Source organism: Argiope bruennichi, chromosome 7 (assembly GCF_947563725.1).
Source record: "Argiope bruennichi chromosome 7, qqArgBrue1.1, whole genome shotgun sequence".
NCBI lineage: Eukaryota > Metazoa > Arthropoda > Arachnida > Araneae > Araneidae > Argiope > Argiope bruennichi.
Window position 1 is genome coordinate 69,689,582 of NC_079157.1, and position 21,247 is coordinate 69,710,828.

The 21,247-nt window shown below is 27.0% G+C and overlaps 1 protein-coding gene across 4 annotated transcripts; it reads left to right on the forward strand.

The window, feature by feature from the left end:
• Positions 1-617: 617 nt before the first annotated feature.
• Positions 618-19,699, forward strand: LOC129975194 (RNA-binding protein lark-like). Of its 4 annotated transcripts, XM_056088180.1 has the most exons (9): positions 618-765; positions 2,237-2,265; positions 2,371-2,490; positions 3,210-3,293; positions 3,476-3,543; positions 4,606-4,989; positions 5,697-5,729; positions 16,145-16,227; positions 19,483-19,699. In XM_056088180.1, exons 2-8 carry the CDS (start codon positions 2,254-2,256, stop codon positions 16,149-16,151), a joined length of 708 nt encoding a protein of 235 aa, XP_055944155.1. In that variant the 5' UTR covers positions 618-765; positions 2,237-2,253; the 3' UTR covers positions 16,152-16,227; positions 19,483-19,699. The 4 variants fall into 4 exon arrangements, with proteins under 4 accessions (XP_055944155.1, XP_055944153.1, XP_055944154.1 ...); XM_056088178.1 differs by lacking the exons at positions 16,145-16,227; positions 19,483-19,699 and adding an exon at positions 6,415-7,225; XM_056088179.1 differs by lacking the exons at positions 16,145-16,227; positions 19,483-19,699 and adding an exon at positions 6,412-7,218 and having other exon boundaries at positions 4,612-4,989.
• The last annotated feature ends 1,548 nt before the right edge of the window (positions 19,700-21,247 follow it).

The following is a 21,247-nucleotide window of genomic DNA, read 5'->3' on the forward strand; positions in this document are numbered from 1 at the left end:
AATTTGTAGGCGTATACACTATAGATATTAATTTTGTGTATCGAAGTTCATCTATCTTGCTCCTTACGTTTTGTAATTGTATTAAATTATATTCGAACAGCCTCTTAGTGGAGTTTATTCAAAATTTGATAAAAATCTATAAATTTGATAAAAAGACCCCATAAAAAATTTCATCCGACTAGTTGAAAGCGTATTAGAGTTATCTTTTTCACAGACAGATAGACTGACATTTTCCAAAAATGTTTTTTCCGAACTCAGGGTGATCTTGAACGTGGAGATCCTTCAAAATCTTGAGTTCGAATTTTTTGACGTTTACTATATTTTCTCTATGCTACGTATGCGAGAAAGTAGAAAACACAGCAAACTTAAGTCTCAATCATTTTGTTATTTTGCTGATTAATCAGGATAATTGATATTTATTTAACGGCAGTGTTAAAACAGCTGCAAATGTCTATTATCGCCTATTCAGGTTATTGAAATTTTAGATTCTTGTCATGCTTCTTCATTTATCATTTAATAGGAAAATATTGATGTGTGCATGTCACATGTATTGTCATTCTTGTTTTTTTTTGTTTTGTTGTTGTCTTTAAATTTTAACCTTTGAAAATGACAATGTACTTGTTAGAAATTGGCAACAAGTTTTGCGGCGTCCATCTCACTTGTAATTTCTGCCTATAGGTCAATACCTCATCTGGCACAGCTTCGGCGTTGTTTTAGCCAATTGTGCTTTGTGTATGGTAATAATTTAATCAGTTGAAAAAATACGTAAGTATTTGAAATTATCAGTGGGATACTAGTTATTTTAAATTAATTATAGTCTTTTTTTACTTATTTATGAAATTTTCTTTCTTTCGATCCTTGATTATGCAATTTAGTCAATATACCGGCAGTAGCCATTTTATGCTATTGTCTGCAATTTTTGTAAGACTGTGCCAAGTATTTTTATTTTAATGATGAATCTCAATGTATATATTCAGCCAAAAATTTAAGATGACTTCGAGTGAAGTGTGAACATTGTGCACGTTGTAGATCTGTTTCTGATGTAATCCTGACTTAAGTGAATTAATTTTTTAGGATTTTTTTCTATTCGTTTTTTTAAAGCCTAATACAATATAATTTTCGATGATTTTCTACTAATAAACCCTATTCTTTTGAAATCGACTCCACACAATATTTTCTTTGTTAACTCTAGATTATTCCATGTTTGTAGATTCTGGAATATTCCGTCATTATTGTTAATTTAGACTATCACTAGATGCTATATATTTTCCTCGTGCATAGATAAAATATAAAATTTCTACAGAAAACGAAAAAGTTACCTGCTTTATAACTAATTTTGTGCATACATTTCGAGAGCTGTATATATAAAAAAAAATCGTTTGAGAGTTCATGCAAACACTAATTTAAAATGCCATTTATTTAAATGTATTTCTCATTGAAAACAACTTGTTTAGCGTTATTATGTCGACACTGTGAGACGGTTGATGTGTAAAATTGGATGAACAGTGTTAAAATGCTTGAATTTTGAACAGACTGTAAGGTTAAATATAAGACATTGAATTGCTCTGTAAATATGTCTCGATTTTCTTTATTTATATTTGTAGATTTCTACAAAATTTAAATTCATAAGACAATCAGTAATATTTTGTTAAAAAAAAATTTAAAATCTTAAAATATCTTGTATATGTATTGTATCATTCTTGCTGATATTGTTTCTAGTTTTCAATCTGACATAATTTTGAATTACTTTCATTGTATCTGAATTTAAGTGTTAAAAATAAATTTTAATTCTTTAAGATTTTTATTTATATGATTTATAAAGCTTTTTTCCCCCCCATGTAATGAAAGCTTTTGTAACATTGCAAATCTTTTTGGGAAAATTCTCAGTGTAGCTTTGTGCTTATTTGGTAAGGTGATAAAATTTTAATATTTAATATTTTAAGAGAAATATTATATATTTATATAATATTTAAAATATTAATTAATATTTTAAGAGAAATATTAAAAAAATTAGTTGAAAAAACTGTAAATGAGGTGATTTAAATATAAATATTTTTAAAGAATTTCTTTTAATTTAATATAATGTTATTAAATTCTTATTTTTTCCATGGATTATAAAAATGGCATATTGAAAACTCATAACAGCATTTCTGAATTAATTTCTAATTAAAACTTCTTTCCAGCTTGAATTTTTTTTTTATTTTTCTGTATAAAAGCATATATATCTTTTTTATAGATCATCCTGACTGAAACATGAGTGCTCCTGTAAGTACAGCTCTAATATTAAAATTATATTTATTTGAGTGAAATTCATTCCCGATAAGTTGTTATTGTTTTTTTTTTCTTTTCTTTTTCTTCTTCTTCTTTTAGAAAACTAAGATTTTTGTTGGTCATTTGCCCGATGGCTGTACAGATGATGACTTACGTGCATTATTTGAAAAGTATGGAGAAGTCACTGAATGTGATGTAATTAATAAATATGGCTTTGTGGTAAGTTACAATATTATTTTTAGTAAAATAATCTAATGAATTTTTATCCAGTTAAAAATAATTCAACTTCAGTAATTAGATTGCATTTTATTATTAAAAAATACCAAACTATATCCTAACAATATATTTAGCTTACTCGATTAATTCAGAGCTTGTATATTTTATCAAAAATTCACTACAAGTGTTATTCTGTTTTATTTGAATATAATAAGTATGATTTATTTTATAAATTATAGAAATTTTTTTCTGTGAAATGTTTTTATATGAATTAAGATTGTGAGTGGAACTCAGTATTGGAAATCAAATTTATTTAACCGTATCATAATTTTTTTTTAAGGATTTGTTGAATATTGTAAAAAGTTCACATTAATTTTAAATTGGTATTCTACAGGATTGTTACTACTCTTACTATGTAATTATTTGTACCTCTAATTTTCAAAAGAAAACAATAAGAAACATTGCAAATTTATTCAGCTTAAATTAGTATCTTATCAAGGTGAATTTTATTTGAAAGGTATGCATTTAAAATAATTAAATGTCTGAATATTGGAATAGTTAATGCTTAATAATAAGGATTAATTTAATTGTGCTTTGTATGCAGCCAAAATACTTAATGATACTTAATATGTACTAAATTGTCTTGCATTAAGTGTTTTTATAAAAAGGAAAATATTTTCATTAAAGGGCAATAAATTTAAATGTATTTGAATTTCTTTCAGCATATGGCTACTCCAGAACAGGCTGCAGAAGCTGTTAAACAGCTTAATAATTACAACTTAATGGGTTCAACAATAAGTGTGGAGGTAAGTTTTGAATTTTTATTAAATTCGATTCATGACAGATTTTAATTTTGATTAAACTCCTTTCATTCATTATCTTAAAATCTTGTAGTAATGGAGGATGTTAATTTGATATATATGTAAATAGAATTTTTACATATGTATATTTTCAAAAATATCTTAATATGTATATATTTTTTTGATAGCCTTCCAAGAGCAAGTTGCATCCTGAACCTGGTGCTCCAGGTCGAGCTAATAAGCTGTCTATGATAAGGTAATTGCATTTTTGTTATATTTTAAAAATAAATTTAAAATCTGATGAAATTAAATTTTTTATTTACATCTTGTTTTTATTTTAAATAACTGTTTGATTGGATACATTTTAAAATATCTGATCCAAATAATGAAGAGTATTAAAAAATTTATAAGAAGAGAAAATAAGTGTTGCATAAGGATTTCAATTATTAAAGATATAAAAGAATTAATTAATAGTATCGGATATTCTTTTAGTTGTAAAATCTTTAATAGTATTATGAATTGTATTTATCTGTATTTTTAATTATATATTTATGAATAATTGAAATTTGTCTTTAATTTACATTTAATTTTTTTTAAAAGGAGATTTTAAAACAAACTGAGTTTTTTGTAGGAATTAATTTTTATTGTATGATTTATTGTTTTTGTATTTTTATTGTTTTTGATTTTTAAACAATTTGTGCGATTTGCATAGTTCTTGGCTGCAAATATTTGAGTTATTGTTTCACTGCGTCCAGTAGCTGTTTCATATAGTCCAGTAGCTTTTTATAGTAATAATGGATATTAGGCGAAAGCATCAAAGCTACTGATTTATTGCAAAATACTATAAAAAAAAATCTCAAAAATAGCCCTTTTTTTTTAATGCTCACTCACAGCAGTACTATTGGTAGTGAAAGTTTTTAACATTGTTAAAAAAAATGGGGGGGGGGAAGGGAGTGATTTTGTTCCAACATGAATACAAAATCATTGGAGTAGCTCTTCATAGCAGTTGGTTATAATGTTAAACTGAAGATTCAAAAAGAAATCAGTGCTTGCTCTTTAATGAAAATAATTGTAAATTTCTAACTAATAGTATTAATTTGTTTGATCAACAAACATGATTTTTAAAAAATAATATTTTGTCACTATATTTAGACAATAATAAATAATTTTGCAAAATTTTTTAAATCGAACTTTAAAAATATCTATTCTTCAATGATTTGTTATTACTCATATTATGTAACATAACTAAGAAGTGCTACTGATGATTGGGTAACCAACGTTGGAAGATATGTTGTTGATGATATTTATTTCTTTTAAGTCGCAGAGGAGGAGGAGGTCCCCAACGTAATGGCTATGGTCCACCTAGAGGTGGATTTGGTGGTGGTTTCTCAAATGGTTATGGAGGAAGACGCTATGATGGACCTCCCATGGGTGGAGATTCGTATTATGATCGTTCCTTTGGCTTTCCAAGTCCAAGAGAACGTATGAGACCATATCCCCCTCCCTTTGAACGACGCAGTCCAACTATGCCACCCATGCGAGATGAATATTCAAGAAGGCCATTGCCTCCAATATCTTCAGATCCATACGCCAGACCCTTGCCTCCATTGAGCATGCGAGATGATTTATATGAACGACGACCAATGCCTGAACGTTCAGATTATCTGTATTCAAGGCGATCACCTCCTTTGTCATCAATGAGGTATGTTTGTTGTTTTTTCATTTAAGACAGTTCTTAAGATTGCAGCATTTTTCAAGAATGAGAACTGTTATATTCAAGAATAACAATTTTTTTGCTGTGTATTAAATTGTTTGATTTTTTTTAAAAATATATATTAAATTCCTTTAAGTTAAGATAGTATTTGTTTTCCCTCGTCTCGCCACCATTGCTTTTAAGATGAATTTCATCAATGTTCTTGAACTTTTCTTTTAATTAATTTTAGAAGATTATCTTTATTATCTCTATCTTATACAAATATTATCCCAACTTAAAATTGTTATCGTTTTTAATAATTTAAGTTCTGTATATTATAAGCAATTATTAGGAAATTAGATTTGATTTAGAGAATGCCTTTTTTTTTCTTTTCTTTGTAGCATTCTTCTGCAAGAATTTTAATTTTCTTCATACTGTATGTAAGATGAAGGAACTGAATTTTTATGATATTGAAAAGCCTTAATGAGCTCATAAAAAATGCTGCTTTATATGCATTTTATAGGAGAGAGGGGATTGAAATGGCCCATGATTGCACTTTGAAGAATTAATTAATAATCTTGATACATAAATTTTTGATTTGAAAATCCAACATTGTATTGTGACTTAATTCATTACTGCTCTAATAATATTAATCGGCTGTTTTTGATGGACAAATTTCTAGATATTCCTTCGTAACATTTCTTTCTTTGTTTCAGATCTCCTTACGGATATGATTCCATGTACAATGGGTGAGTGTCTTATTAAATAATTTTTATAAATCACTGATATATTTAAATACCAAACTTAAAATTTACTGAAATTTATTGCATGTTAACATTATGGGCTAGGACAATTGTGGGCTAGGATGTATGTGTAAGCTTGTTTGATATATTGCATGCTTTGTGTTATGCATGAGTTTTGATTTTAACAAATATTAAAGTATGTATACTTACATGCATATTTCTTGACAAAATTTTCCTAAACGTAATGCTATGCTATATGTAGTATCTATGATAAAAGGCAATTTCTATGTTTCTAAGGATTTCTGGTTTCTATGTTCCTCTTATGCAAATTTGTGTTTCCTTTATTTAAGATTGCATGTTCTGTCCTGCTTATTCCATTTGTGTCTGTGGCTTTTTTTCCTTCTTGGTAGCAATGTGTGCCTATTCTGTTTTATTACTTTTTGTCATGATCACTACCGAAAATCACTTGCTTGCTTTAAATGTTTTTAAAAGAGTAAAACTTGCTAAAGCACCTGAAGATCAAATTTTTAAGAATTCATTTTGAATTGGATTTTTGTGCAAGTGAGTGATCTATTTAGTTTTCATCATGACTTAAAAGTCTTTTTCAATCCAAAAATAAAATTTTAATTGCGTTTGAAGCCGTGCATTTCTCGCTAAACTGACGGCCTTTCTTTTTTATTTTCTTTAGCAGCAGCCGAGTCCCGCCTCCTTCTGCGACTAGACGACTCTCGTATTTTTGAAAAGTACACAGGGAATCGCGCCGTTGAAGATCCGCTCAAAACTTTTTCCGCCATCCGTAACGAAAAACGACCGTTAACCGTTTGAGCGTATAACAGAGAACCGCTGTTTTATAGGAAGAGACAGCCACTTTTAACGATTATTTTGTAGAAATTTGTGTCATTGTCATTTTTTATTAACCATTTCCAGAATCGTTTTCCATCGATTATATGTAGAGAACTCTGTTAAGGCTTCCTACAAGTATACACCTCATTTCTTTCTAATGTATTATAATTTTTTTATTGTGATGTGTGAATGTTGAGAATTTTGTTAGCGAAATACGATCACTAGTGATGGCTTCCGATGTTTTTCACGTATCTTAATGCCGAATAAAAAGTGTAAAAAAAAAGTCTGAAGTGTGCGATGTTTCTTTAATTTATTGAACTCGATGTGTAACTTATCAATATTAAGAATGTGTAATTTTATTATGTAATTGCGAAAATGAGAATGAAACGATTTCCTATGAATAATTTATAAGCTAACTCTTTGCGAATACTAAATAAAGGCTGACGAGTATTTTTCAATGAATTCACGCTAGTTCTATTTTTGCGTAGCAAGGTAAAAACCGTAAATTTAGATAAGCTGTGCCAAAAGGGTGATGAATGTTGAAGTGGAAATTGTTTTATCTCATTCTTTCTGGAAACTTTTCTGTTCCGTACATTTTGTTTTAACTGCAAAATGTTGTTCTTCCAAATTTCTTAGGATTTATCTTTTATCATGCATAGTTTGCTTTAATATTGATAATAGTAATTCTATAAATTTTTGATTGTGCTTGAATCATCTGTAGTAATTTCTGTATAAAATGAAATTATTGTGCTGAATATTTTTTTCTTTTGATTATTATGCATTTTCAAAAGTCATTATATTAGGATGATTCTTATCCTTCCTTGTAATATGATTTGATTATCATATCTTTGTAAGAATCTTATCTGTTTATGACATGAGTTGCATAACATTTCAAAACACAGATTTATCATAAATTCCACTGGTTGCAGTTGAATTAAATAGAATGCAATTCATTAAAGCATTAAATAATATCCAAGAAGTCATTTGGGTGTTAATGAAACTGACTAAAACTAGAAAATTAAACTGGTTTTAAATTTTTTCCCCTCCTTCTATTATCAGTGATGTAAAGGCCGTAGAATGTCATTTTGAAAAGATTTTACTGAAGTCCAAAAATTTATAAGTTATTAAAAATATTTCTTATTTGAGAATTATTTTAAAATATATCTATTCAAGAAAATACTTTCATATTATTGATTTTAATTATCATATATTTAAAAGAGTATCTCATATAAAGATTAATGGATTAATTGTAATTCATCAAATATGTTATAGTAGTTACACTTCTCAGTTTTCAAAATTCTTACTGAATTCTGCTAAACAATTTTATATTTTACTTTCTATTACTACCAATACTACATTCTTTAAAATCTATTTTCGAATATAGTAAAAACTGGATAATTCAAAGACTTTTAACTAAGCAGACCAAGCAAGATTATGCAGACCTCTTAACTACACGGAATCAGAAAATTGAACTGTTTTACATTTAATGTAGCCGATAAATTTTTCAAAAACGATCAAAATTGGTATTGGAGCTGATTTTCGAGATCCAAGGCCTATGAAATGTTGCCTTTTTGAGTGTGTTTTTTCCCCCTTTTTTTGTTATTTAGAAATGTGGATAATGATTACATTCTGAAGCACTTTAATAATGTGTGCAAAATCTACGCATTTTAATGAAATTAGAGAAAAAATGTATTGTAATTTCTTGTCGAGAGAAAAGAAAAATGTTCATTTGAAGAAATTATTAAAAAATCATTCTGAAGATGCAAATGAAAAAAAAATAGTGACAGTAGTGAATACCTTCTTCAGTTGCTTAATATTTGACTTTCCTTATCTATGTTAGATCATTTAATAGTCTTTCTCATGTTCATGCATATTTTCTTTTCATAATTGGAAAAAAGATTTACTCAGATAATTTATTGGCTAATGCATGATAGTGCTTGAGGACTTATTTCTATGAACAATTTGTAAACTTTCAGTTTATTTCTTTTGAAATTTTGATAACCTAAAGTGATTATGGTTCTTGACAGTTTAAATATTTGTGGATGTTTTGAGAAAGAAATTGAGATTGAGTTAAGACGTATTTAGTTTGTTTTTTCTGTTCTTAATATATTTTATTTTTTAACTGTCTAAAATACTGATTGGTCATTAAAAGTCAGTTTTAAGAAGTTAACATTTTTACTACAAAAGGAATCTGGGGAAAATATTTAACTTAAAAATGGTCAACTTCTAGTATTTGTCTATTATTAGGGATTGAAAATTTATTCTTTCAAACTAATATTGGAAATTATTTAAAGTAATTTTTTTAATGGCAATTCTGAAAAAAATAATACAAATAGTATCGATGTTGCTTTTTTTCGTATGTTTAAATTGAAATTTTCATAAGTGGAAGTGCATACTTCTGCTAGAATTCATAATAATTCATATGTTAATTCATAATAATTCATATGCTAAGTTTTTTTCCTGTAGAATACCCACAAACATATTTCTTTGTTATTTAAGTGTAAGTATTTAAATGAATATTAAACAGAATTCCTTGTACTATGATGGATTTAATTTATTTTGCCTATTATCTGTATTAGATAAAAAATATTTGACCTCGCATGTTATTGTGCCTTAAATTGCAAAATAAATTTTAATACAGAATTGTATGAGTTGAAAGCATGATTTTTCTGGAAAAGAATATTTGTATAAATTAGACGTGATAGATACCGGGGAAGGGGGGTAGTAGTCTGATGCTTATATACTGGATTATAAAATAAGTCAGTTATTTTATAACATGAATTAATTAAAGAAAGAATGGATTATAACCCAAAGATGTCAGCATTCTGCAATATTGCAGGATTTACCAAGAGATGCAATGCTGTTTTTTACATAATACTGTACACTGCTGGAATAACCCAGTTGTATTTGGCATAACAATAGAATAAAAAGTCATTTATTGTTTTTTTGCTAGTCTCAACCAGAAAGTAAACCAGAATACTGGATTATTTTCCATCATTTCAAGCTGGAAAAGGTCATTACTGAAAAGAGACTTTTTTCACAAAAGAATGTACTGCAACAAAGGGGGAGGGGATATACTGTGAAATCAAACCCCCAAGGAACGATGGTAGAGGACATTTTTTGGTTACCTTTGTGGTGCATGAACATGAAATATAAAATGTCAAAATGATTGATAGAACACTACCACTTTCAAAAAGAATAAATCAGAGCAAGAATTCAAATTTATTGTATGATACCAAAGTCAATTACTGTCAGTTTGATTTTATGTTAATGTTAAAAGAGTAATTTTTAGTCTTGCGATCGTGGAAAGACTATTTTTGTAAGATAACTTTTTCGGAAGACATGAACGTTTAATTTCCTTTGGTAATGATTGCCCGTGTGGCTGTCGATAGTTAAGTCAATTTTTCACTGGATCAAATTTTCCATTTGAAGTCTATTTCTTGGTTTCTTTTATATAATCTTTTCCCTGACTAAATGTACTTTTTGTGAAATAGTCAATAATCTCCAAAACGTTTCTAATAATATTCTGCAGTCCTGTAATTAGCTAAATGAATTGTTGAATTAATGCCACTGTAAAATTTGTATCATGATTATATTTACATCTGGCTGTTGCCATTTAATAATAAATAACAAAAGAGATTTCTGTGCTAACTATGTTAGTGCTTTATATAATATAGATTTTTTTTAAAAACTGGAAGTAGATGACAATAAAACTGTAATAATATAGTATGCAATAGTTTTTTTTCCCTCTAAAATTACACTTAATCATGTGTATACTATTTCATATGATTTCTATGCATACACTTAGCGGGAAATCGAGGTATATACAGACATTATAAAAAGGATGAGAAAGTAAAGTTTTTGAAATAGTTTTCAAAATGAACTATAAATCAGCGATATACATATCCATGCATGAAAAAAAGGAGCATATTGTAATTGACTATAAGAGCTAAGGTTTTGGCATTGGGAATAGATAATTTATTAATGTTTTTTATATATGTTGATTTTGGAGATAATTTTTATTATAATTACTTTAATTGGGAATGAAAAGGCTGATTTATAGAAAAGAAAATGTAGATAAAAATTTGTGACGGAAGTGCTTTATTGTTATTTTCTCTTAGTCAGTAGTATTTATCAAAATGGAATACATATGTATCATTAAATTAACTGTTCCTATTTGAATAAAAGTTAGTTTTTTTTTATACTGAAAAACAATAAGAAATTTAAATAATTTTCATGAAGAAATAAAGTGCAAGGACTTTCTGCTGTGAATATCGATGCATATTATTTCCTTTTTTATTCAAACTGGATTATTATTAAACAAAAACTGGAGAAGTAAATTCAATTTGAATTAATTTTCCCATAATTTAATTTTATTCTTTGCAACTCCTATATTTTTTTAAACAGTTCTTTTATTAATGTTTCATATTTTCTTACAACATGTAATCAATAGTTAAAAGCTGCTTTCTTCATTTTTACATCATTTATCATATTGGTGTATTTTTTAAAAAGAAAGCTAGTACTGATCTCAAATAGAAATAATAGTGGTATAAAATTAAGTTAAAATAGTGGTGATCAGTAGTTGTCTATATTTGGCATTTAAAAATTTTCTCCTACTGTTTTTTCAAGAGGAGGAATGTCGGGGAGGTAGAGACTAATTGTAATGATTAAATATAATGTGCACATTATATAGTGACTTTAAAATTTTTGATTAGATTTTTTTTGTTCAACATTATTCTATTGAATGGGGTAAAGGTAATTGATTTAACAAGTAATTTTATCCATTTAATTTTTTTTATCTCTTTGCTCCCATTTATTAAATCATAACATGTTAACAACTAATCTTTTTAATCCTTTTTCATGTACTTAGACTTTCTGCCTTACATTTTAATATGCAGTCTCAAAGATAAGATGTCCCTAAGGCTTACTGGGCAAAGATTAATATAGGTTAACAGAAAGCAATTGAAAAATCATATAATTAATAAGAAAGGATTAAAAAAAATTCTGAGGGCGGAGAAGGTATTAAAAAGTGGATTTTCAATTTCAATCCCGATTCTGAAATGAAGAATGTTTTTGCTAGCAAATTTGATGAAGAGATATAGATGTATTATAAAACGGGGAATAAAATTCACCAGAAGAGAAAAAAAAGGTTAATTATTTCTGTTAATTGCAGTTCTACTGATACCCAATGTTAATGTTGAAGTGTTAAATGATTTTACTACAAGTCACTTGATATTATTAATTAACACATTCCTGCTAATGATTGTGAAATGTCTTTTGTACATGGATAAATGATAATGAAAAGATCTTTTAAAACATTATGGATTTAATTGTTACTATTTGTTCCACTTTTGCTGCAGTTTGCTTCAGATCTGGGTAGTAAGTAATAGATATCAATTTTGGAAAATCATTTCTGGTACTAAAATCAATAAAATTATCAAGTGGTTTTTTTTATATATATATGATGAATAAATAGTTATATTATAAAAAGTAGTTATGATCAAGGAATCATAAATGCATTTAAATATATAAGCATTTTTCCAACTAATCTTGGCTTCTCTATTTTGATTTCAAAATTGAAAATTAAAGGAAATATTAACTAATTGTGAATTAAAAGTAATTTTATTTGGAAAGAGTTCAAGAAAGAAAACAAAACTTAAGTATCCACACAAATACACACAGCCTAATTCATCCCAAGATTTCTTTTGTGTGTGTGGAGGATTTTTTTTTTAAAGAATTATTTTAGTCTTGCATTATTTTATTCTGTAATTTTGAGAAGAGATGAGAGCAGTAAATGCATAGAAAAGGGAGTGAATTTTTACTGTACATGGGGGTTAAGGCCACATATAGTTTATTTCTGTTTTTTTTTTTTTTTTACAAACTTATTTAATGCAATGAATATTACAGAAATTTTATGCCATAAATGCTGAAAAAAAAAATCGTTTTATGTTAAATTGTGTATGATTGGATGAAAATTTGGGGAGAAGTGGGAAATTTAAAGGAAAAACAGACTAAAATATTTTTATTATTGGTATCCAAAATATGACTTATGAAAAAAATATTTGTGTATTAAGGATAAGCTTCTTTTGTTTGTTTGAAAAGCTAATTTGTGCATATGTTGATTTCCTAAAAATGAATGCATGTTGAATGTTTAGTCACAGTGATATTCTTGATCAGCAGCTATTGAAAATTTTTATGATCTCATTAATACTTTGTGTAATCTCACTGTTTAAATTGTATATTTATTGGGAATATGTGTATGGTTTTATTGCATCTTTTGTATATATTTCAAGCTCTAAAAATTGTCAAGCAAAAAAATTAAAGCATTTTATGAGATAAACTGCAGTACTTCTGCAGATGATCGCAGTTATTTTTTCTCCCCCACCTGAAAAGTATCTCTGAATCCGTATCTGAAAAGCACTTTTGAATAGTAACTTTGCGTTACTCTTAAGTCTAATAGCGAGTATATCCGAAAACTCATTTTATGTTGTGAACACATAACATCAGTTTCACAGCTGTACCTACAGTAGACTGGAACAATGGCAATCTTCTCACCTTTGCTACTCTGCTATTACACTTGGAAAATTTAATATTGCATGCAGATGACCCTATTTTTAATATAGAATATGACTTTGGTTTGGCTAATTTTCTTCAGTTTTGCTGTACGAAAGTCACCAATAATTTATTATGAATTTTTTTAACCTTAATTATTGATTACATGTTTTAAAGAAAAGATCTCTACAAATAGGGCTGTTTTTATCTTTATTTTCAATTAAAAACATTAAAATCACTTCGAACAAAGCCTCCAATTTCAGTTTTAAGCTAATGCTAATTCATGCTAATTTCTTAAAATTCATTATTAAAAAATAGAATTATATCACGAAATCTTTAAAGACTATTTTATTGAACTGAATGATTTAATCAAAAATTCTTAACTGAAAAGCAAAATTACATTGTGTTGAATGCCACATAATGCACTGCTTGCAAATACATTCATTACGGTAGTTTATTTGGCCTATTTCTTGCCAAATGATATAAATGTATGGCTGCACTGATATTAATATAATCTTGTATTGAAATTCCAAGCTGTTAAACTCCAAATAGATATTTGATTTTGAAGTAAAACAATTGATATATTATTTTGGTAATTTATGAACATGAAAATATTCCTTTAAAAAAAGAAATTTCTCTCATTTGAACTCTTATTTTTAAATTACTGTCTATTTTTATATGAATTTCTTATAGATTACATATGGAATTTCATTTAAAAGAAAATAGGAACCTAATGGAAAACTCAATTTTTGTTTTATTCTGTTTGCAAAACTTAAATGGGTGAAATTTGAATTCATTGATGCAGTTATGAAAATTCGAGCCACTTTGTATGATAAGTGATGTCTGCTTATAAATTCTCAAATTTTAAAGAGTCCTGCTTTAAATTAAATTTTATCAGTGTGAAGTTGGTTCTAATCAAAGTCTATTACTCATATTATGAAAAAAGAAGCTTTGCACCACATTTTATTCAAGTAGCAACAATTTAATATGTATAATAGATTCTCCTCTTGGTAAGTAACGAGCTCATTAAAATTTGAATTCATCTGATTTTACTTGATTAGCTTGGTATCTGAGTTATATCTTTCTTTTCATAGTTATATTACCTCTGTAAAGAATAGATTGTTTATTGTATAATTTTAGTTTCTATAGAATTTGAGAAAGCTTTACTATGTAGCTTTTGTTGTTTTCAATTTCAATGGGAAAATTTGGAATTCTTTCTGCAGATTTATAGTATTTACTTTCATTCTTATACATTTAGATTCTCTATAGTTCCTTCCTTGACTAAAAATTAAGTGTATTGATTTGAATTTTTTTTTATTATTATTATCTTCTGAAAATCTGTTTCATTTAACCCTTTGAGTACACATTTATTAAAAAAATTTTTTACACTTGAAGCATATTTAATTTTGTGGGCAAGTGAGAGCAGTAGATTTTATGACGTATCAGAACACTATGCATGTCTTTGCCCAAACAAATGCATGACGTACTGATACGTCAAATGCAGCCAAAGGGTTAATGCAGGAAATACTTATCTATTTGAAGCACTTGAAATGGGAGATAAATCTAAAAATTATTAATTATTTATGCATTTATTTGGTTTTTTTAATTAATTATAAACACATTTTTCTCTTCCCTCAAAAATTTAGATGGATAATGTAATCATTAATTTTTAAAATCTACTAAATTTTCAAAACTAAAATTGTCCTTAAGTGTATACTTCAAGCTGTATACTTAAAGATGAAAAACAAGTAAATGGTTTCTTTTAAGTATTAATTGTATCGGTTAAATCTTTTCTGTCTATCTTTGTGAACTGTCACTACATTGTAATTTCAATCTTAAACTTTTCTGAAGCAGAATTATAAACTTCTGATTTAACTCTGAGAAAGGATATAAAATTTTGTAATAAAATCTAAATTAGCTTTGAAATAGTATGTATAATTATATCGTAAAATCTTTCACGAAGTCTGCAAAAAATCAGTATGGAATTAAACATGTAAAATTATGGAATGATATATGAAAATTAGTACTCATTCTGTTGATAATTTATTGATGCCTAATAAATTAATACAATGTATTAATTATTTATGATTCAATTAATAATTAGCTGGTTTAGGTAATATTGACTAGATTCCATTTTCATTTGATAGATTGTGAATATCTCCAAGATTAATGCTAATAACAGTTAATGTAAATTTATTGAACCTTATGAGAAAAGTTGTGAGTGTCATGTCCCCTTAAGGTGTTCAAAAATTCAGTATTAAAATTATAAATTTAATCAAAAGTAGCTTCACATAGTAGAGTTCTTTTTATTTTTAAAAATGTATTAGGCTTGTCAAGATGCATATTGGATTATTCCTCAGTGATGCATCTGCTGGTGGCTTTTTACATGCTATCTTCTAGCAATATAAATAACTAATGCCGTGCAATAGCTCTAGTGTAGTATAATAGATAAACAAAAGCTTTATCATGTTTTTTTATGTTATATTACATAAATAATACTATGCTTGTACACTTTTCAAAAGTCAAGAAGAATTGTAAGTTTGTGAAAAAATTAAATCATAAGAAAGCACCTTAATTATCATCTAATATGAAGAGATTAGTAAGAAGTATTGTAAACATGGGGAAAGATATTAACAATGGTATATAAAAAGGGAGTAATGAGAATTAAAGGTGTAGAATAAATTTAAAATGGCCTCAATTGGATGAAAAGTAATGTTAATCTAATTTTACTGTGCAGAAGTTTGAATGACAATTTATTTATGTATAATATATATTAATTAATTGAAAGCAATATTGTCTTATTTAAATATCAAATATGTAATAGTAACTTTAGAATGCATAATAATTTTCATAACTTGAGTTGTCAGTGCAAGGTATGCCTTATGTTTTCTTATTGTTTTAACAACTTGAAAGTACAAGAAAACATATGTCTGTTAAATGGCAAAACATATTTTTCTACTACCTGCTGTCAACTTGGTTGTTGAGTATACTGTAGCTTTAATTATATTTCATATTTATTTCTTCAGGTATTAAAATGGACCCATAATTCAAGGATCTTCAAATTGAAGCTGGCTCTGGAGTCTTGTTGCAACAGTTGCATCAATTATAGGTGAACAATCTAATATTTTATCTTTTTAATTTGCATACATTTTGTGTTGCAATACCAATAAAAGTTAAAACGGTGTTAAAGTTAAACGCTAAATTTTTATCTTTTAGTTTACATACTTTGCATCTTCAGTTATAATCTATACTCTTTGATAAGATAGGATAATATATAGGATAGGATAAGTCAGGATAATATATTTCCTTGAATACCATTATTTTAATTACCACTCCTTGTTTCCTAAAGAGATTAGTATTGGTAATAAAATTTCTAATATCCTTTAAGCAGATATGAAAGTTCTTTATAAAGAATTTACCTATTTTTAACATCAGTTTTAATTTAGTTTGAGAGATAATTTAACAGAGTAGAGTTAAATAGAGACAGGCCAGGGCTTTATTAGAAACTTTTACCATTCTTGACTCTTGTTTTACATCAGCATCCCAATTTTGTCTGAACGCTTTTGTCTTTATCCTGAGCAGAGAAAATTAAAAAAAAAAAAACCCATTAAATAATATAACTAAAAGAAATTGCAATTAAAAAATTTTGAGGAAATATGTAAAAACATTTTTGTGAATTATTTTTGATTGGAGAAGCTAAAAGAAAAAAAGCCATATAAAGAGTTTGTGATTCTTTCTGATATATATATTTACCTGTTTTTACCTGCTATTATATTTATTTATAAAGATTTGTGTACTCTATAGCTCTGAATGAAATACAAACTGGAACATGGTGATAATATTTAATGGTTTGGTTAGGAATGAAAAATTCAGATTATAATTTTACATTCCTTATTTAGAATTTCTGTTGTTATTTACATATCTCCCTATTTGAATTCTTATTTTCGCTAGTGAAATTGGAATTAAACAACATTATTTCATATTACTTAAAAGACTCCAATCAACCAAATGCAAGTATAGTACACTCCTGAGTATCCGGCCTAATGTCGGAAGCGCAGGTGGGGTACAAAAATCTCGGATAGGCCAGAATTCTATGAACTCATTTTTTTGCCCACTAATATCAGAAGACAAAGTTTTTATACCATAACTCTTTGCTATAATATGTATTTTCTCAATTCTTATTGAATACTAAGTCCTCCATTAATCTCGAGCCAAGTAGAATGTGAATGTGGCCCAGTGAATCTTAGAAGCAGTTGATGACGATGTGTTGAGTTAAAATAGAAGGTTCTTTACTGATAGTTTATATTCTGCACTGCATGCTTCAATAATTTATTAGAGAAAAAGTAAATTAAAGGATATAAACTGTTCACATTTTAACATAAATTCTGTAATACCTTGCATATATGCAGGGAACATAAACAAAACATTAACATAAATCCTAGGCTTGGTTCTTAAAAAAATTGACTCAAACTGATTTTATTTTTTACTGATAAATGATTACATAGTTATGAAAAGATAATCTTAAGATAAAAGAATCAAAACAGTTTTTTGTTTTTGAAAAAATCCTTAATAAATGACTACTTCTGCATTTTAGTTCATAGCAGATGCTTGCTTCCAATGCCTTGGCAATATTGCCAGTGCAATGCTTTGCCTTCATTTAATTACAATAAAAGAAAACCAGGCTGTGTAATCGCGAACTGGATACTAAAGAATGTACTGTATCATGTAAGGCATTTGAATCTCTCTCAGCTTGTAAACATACCTCTTTGTACCAAGCCCATTTTGCTTATTCTGCATTACTTACATAGTCTTATGGCTCATTGCTTATAAATAATGTTTAATTACATACAAGGATTATTCTGCCTCCTATCAGCATCGAAAAGAACATCACTCAGTTAAGTGTTATAATTCTAGAATTAGTAATCTAGATTCTTCAAAGACTAGAATGGCTTCTGCTTGATTAAGATTGTGGAGAAGAAAATATCTTGAGTTTAGTGACAATAATCAGAATTTTATATTTTCGAAACCAGTTTTCTTATTAGAGTGATTATCTTAATATTTTTGTTTTTAGAACAACATTGCAGTGTTATGTGTACAAATTTATATAATATTGTATATTTGTATTGGATGTCATTTATTAATGATAGAATAACATCTGTGACAGTACTTGGCACTTTTTTCTTTTCAAACATTTATGGATTAATGTTATGCAATGGCTTTTTTTGTAGTAAAATTTCTATCACCTTAGAAAGGAGATGAGAATGATAAAAGATGGAAGAAATTCCATTTAATTAGCTTATATATTAATCTATTAACTGACTTTTGATATTTGCTTTTGCTAATCTTTTTTCATCGGATATCAAGAAAATGCACAGAACTTCTGAATTTTTCAATCGTTAAAAGTAGTGGATTCAGTTAGATGGATGATTCACAGTTTAGTTTTAAAACAGAATCGAAAAATTATTATAAAATTAATTATTTTAGAGTAATGCAGTTCTGCTGTAGTGACTTTTCTAGGTTTCAAAATTTAAAAGGCTAATTTTAATATTGTGAGAAGGAAATGGCATTTTTTATCATTTTATTATAGGCATTGTCAATGTCAAGTAGAATGCTAATTGAAAAATTCTTTTAAATTCTTGTTTACTGTGTTTTCATTTTCCTGATGTAATGTGTTTTCTAAAATTAAACTAGTCTCAGCTTCGCATATATTGGACTAAAAAATGGTAGTTTTGTAAGGTCTGAGATTTTTGCTTTGTTTTCTTATATTTTGCTGTGTTCCAGTGTGTTGTTTTCAAGTTTTTCTGAGAGTTTAGTCTACTCTTGGTTTTGATATTTTTAATTGTTTATATTAATTGATTGATTGATGATAGATTGTTATATCCTGTCTTGTAAGCTGGGTTTTAGATTTTTTTTATTTTTTCATTTTCTGCAGGCTTTGTTTCTTTTGTTGTGAATTATTTTATGATTTGCATTTCTAAAATGGGTATTATGGTCTAATACAATGACTTTAAATAGTTTCAAAACTCACAGTTTTTGAAACTAATTTAGATTTTTAACATTAAAAGTAAATATAAAATTTAATGTCAATAAAAATAAATGCTTTGTTTTTCCGCAATTTGCTATTATTATTCTTATTTGATTAATGCAGTTTGATATACATCATTAATTGCTAATCCTGTATTAAATCAAATAATTGTTAGCATACTTTTTAGAATTAGTATTTAATAATGTTAAAAAGTAAAGATGAAAATATATAAAAATAATGCAGTAAAAATTCATGAACTTTGCTTTTTAAAATTATTTATCATGAAATTAGCTAAATCTGTTATCATTACTAAATATATTATTTTTTGTATTTTTACAGGCAATTGTTGCAACAAGATTTTCCTGGAAGGAAAATCTTGTCAAAGGGTATATTTTCCCCTGCAACCAATGCTACCTTGATGTATTATGGCTCCAAGAGCATTTGAAAATGGCAGAGGTGCAAGACCTTATATCCATTGATGGGGATTTTTTTTTTTTGCTGCTTTTTTTGTGAAGTCTTTTGTATTAATTTATTAATAAAAAATTGAAAGAAGGTATTTATTCTGTACTAAATTCTAATTATTATCAATAGTATGATAATAATGTAACACCATACAGTAGAAAAAGTATATAATAGAAAATTACTAATTGTACTAAAAAGTAACTCCTATGACATTCTTCCCTATTTGCTGTGAATTTAGTTCGCAGTAAGTGAAATTAATCCTTTCATTAATTAGAAGAAGGAAATATACATTCTTTAACTGTCAATTTTTTTCTCTTTTGAAAAAGTATTAAATATTGGTAAGTTCTGCTCTTTTTTTTTTTTTTTTTTTTTTTTGTACATATCTTAAATATCAGTTGAACAATAATTACAATATTGATTCTTAAAAATTTCTTCAAACAGTTAAATTAAAATTTTTCTTTAGTTCTTTATAAAGTTGAGCAGAATTTCTTTTATGCATAAATGTTTTTAAAATATTTATTCTTAATATTTTACAAGTTTAAGCTGTTTTGCATTATAAATAAATGATTTTAACAAATGACATAATAACCAGAATTTTTAAATTTATTAATTGCAAAAATAAGTTAATAATTTTAACAAATAAATAGCATAATTCACATCCCATGTTTAAAGCTTTTTAAACAGAGGTTTGTTGTTTTGTATTGAATGTAATGCATGATGGATCGAATATAACAGATATACTGCACACAATATATGTTCTTATTTAAATAATAAATACTATTCAGGATTTAAAAGGTTTTTAAATTCAAATTAATTAAAATAAAGTGTTAGAGGTAGATATATAAGGTATCTCAAAAACCTTGACCGCTGCTTTTATTCCTTAAATACCGATCGCAGACATATACTGTAAATTACGAAGTTGCGTAAAAAAAGGTGCAAAATGTTATGAAATCGATTAAAATTTTCAGTAGATTAAACTTTAACAAATACAAAATTGAAATTTTTATAAGGACCCCGTACAAAAAATTTCCAGTGAGTAAAATGTGGCCCATCCTCTAATAAGGTCATGTACAAAATTTCAGAATTTTATCATGAAAATTCTCAAATATATGTTAAAATAAAGATGGAGAAGAATCAATCACAAATTAAAATGTTTACAGCTTCAGTGCAGATGACGCGACTCAGGAATGCATCATAAGAAAATTTAATATGCTTCATATCTTTAGTTTTAAATACACATTTTGAAATCTATGTTTTCTGAAAAATATTTTTAAATTTTATATCATGAATTACAGAATATAACCTAAAAATAGCACATTCAGTGAACTTGTAAAAAAACTTATGTAATCTTTCCTTTAAGTTATTATTTCTACACATTTTTAATACTTTTGAACCAATAAATAGTGATTATTATTTATTTATTCAATCATTACTTTCTTTGTTAATTTGTGTACGACCCCTAAAACATGATATTTTCTCTTTGCGAACTCATATCCAGGCATCGAAAAGTGGTCTAAGTCAGCATTTATGTAATTTTATATCTTTGAAACTTTTTGAGATAAAAGACTGAAATTTCGTACATGACCTTATTAGAGGATGCGGCACATTTTACTCCCTGGGAATTTTTTTCTATGGGGTCGGT

Bases quoted from the DNA above. Each gene is read 5' to 3' on its own strand.
- LOC129975194 (XM_056088177.1), top strand. The intron at 3,294-3,475 runs GTAAGTTTTGAA...TTTTTTTGATAG, and splicing joins GTTCAACAATAAGTGTGGAG to CCTTCCAAGAGCAAGTTGCA. The intron at 4,990-5,696 runs GTATGTTTGTTG...TCTTTGTTTCAG, and splicing joins CCTCCTTTGTCATCAATGAG to ATCTCCTTACGGATATGATT.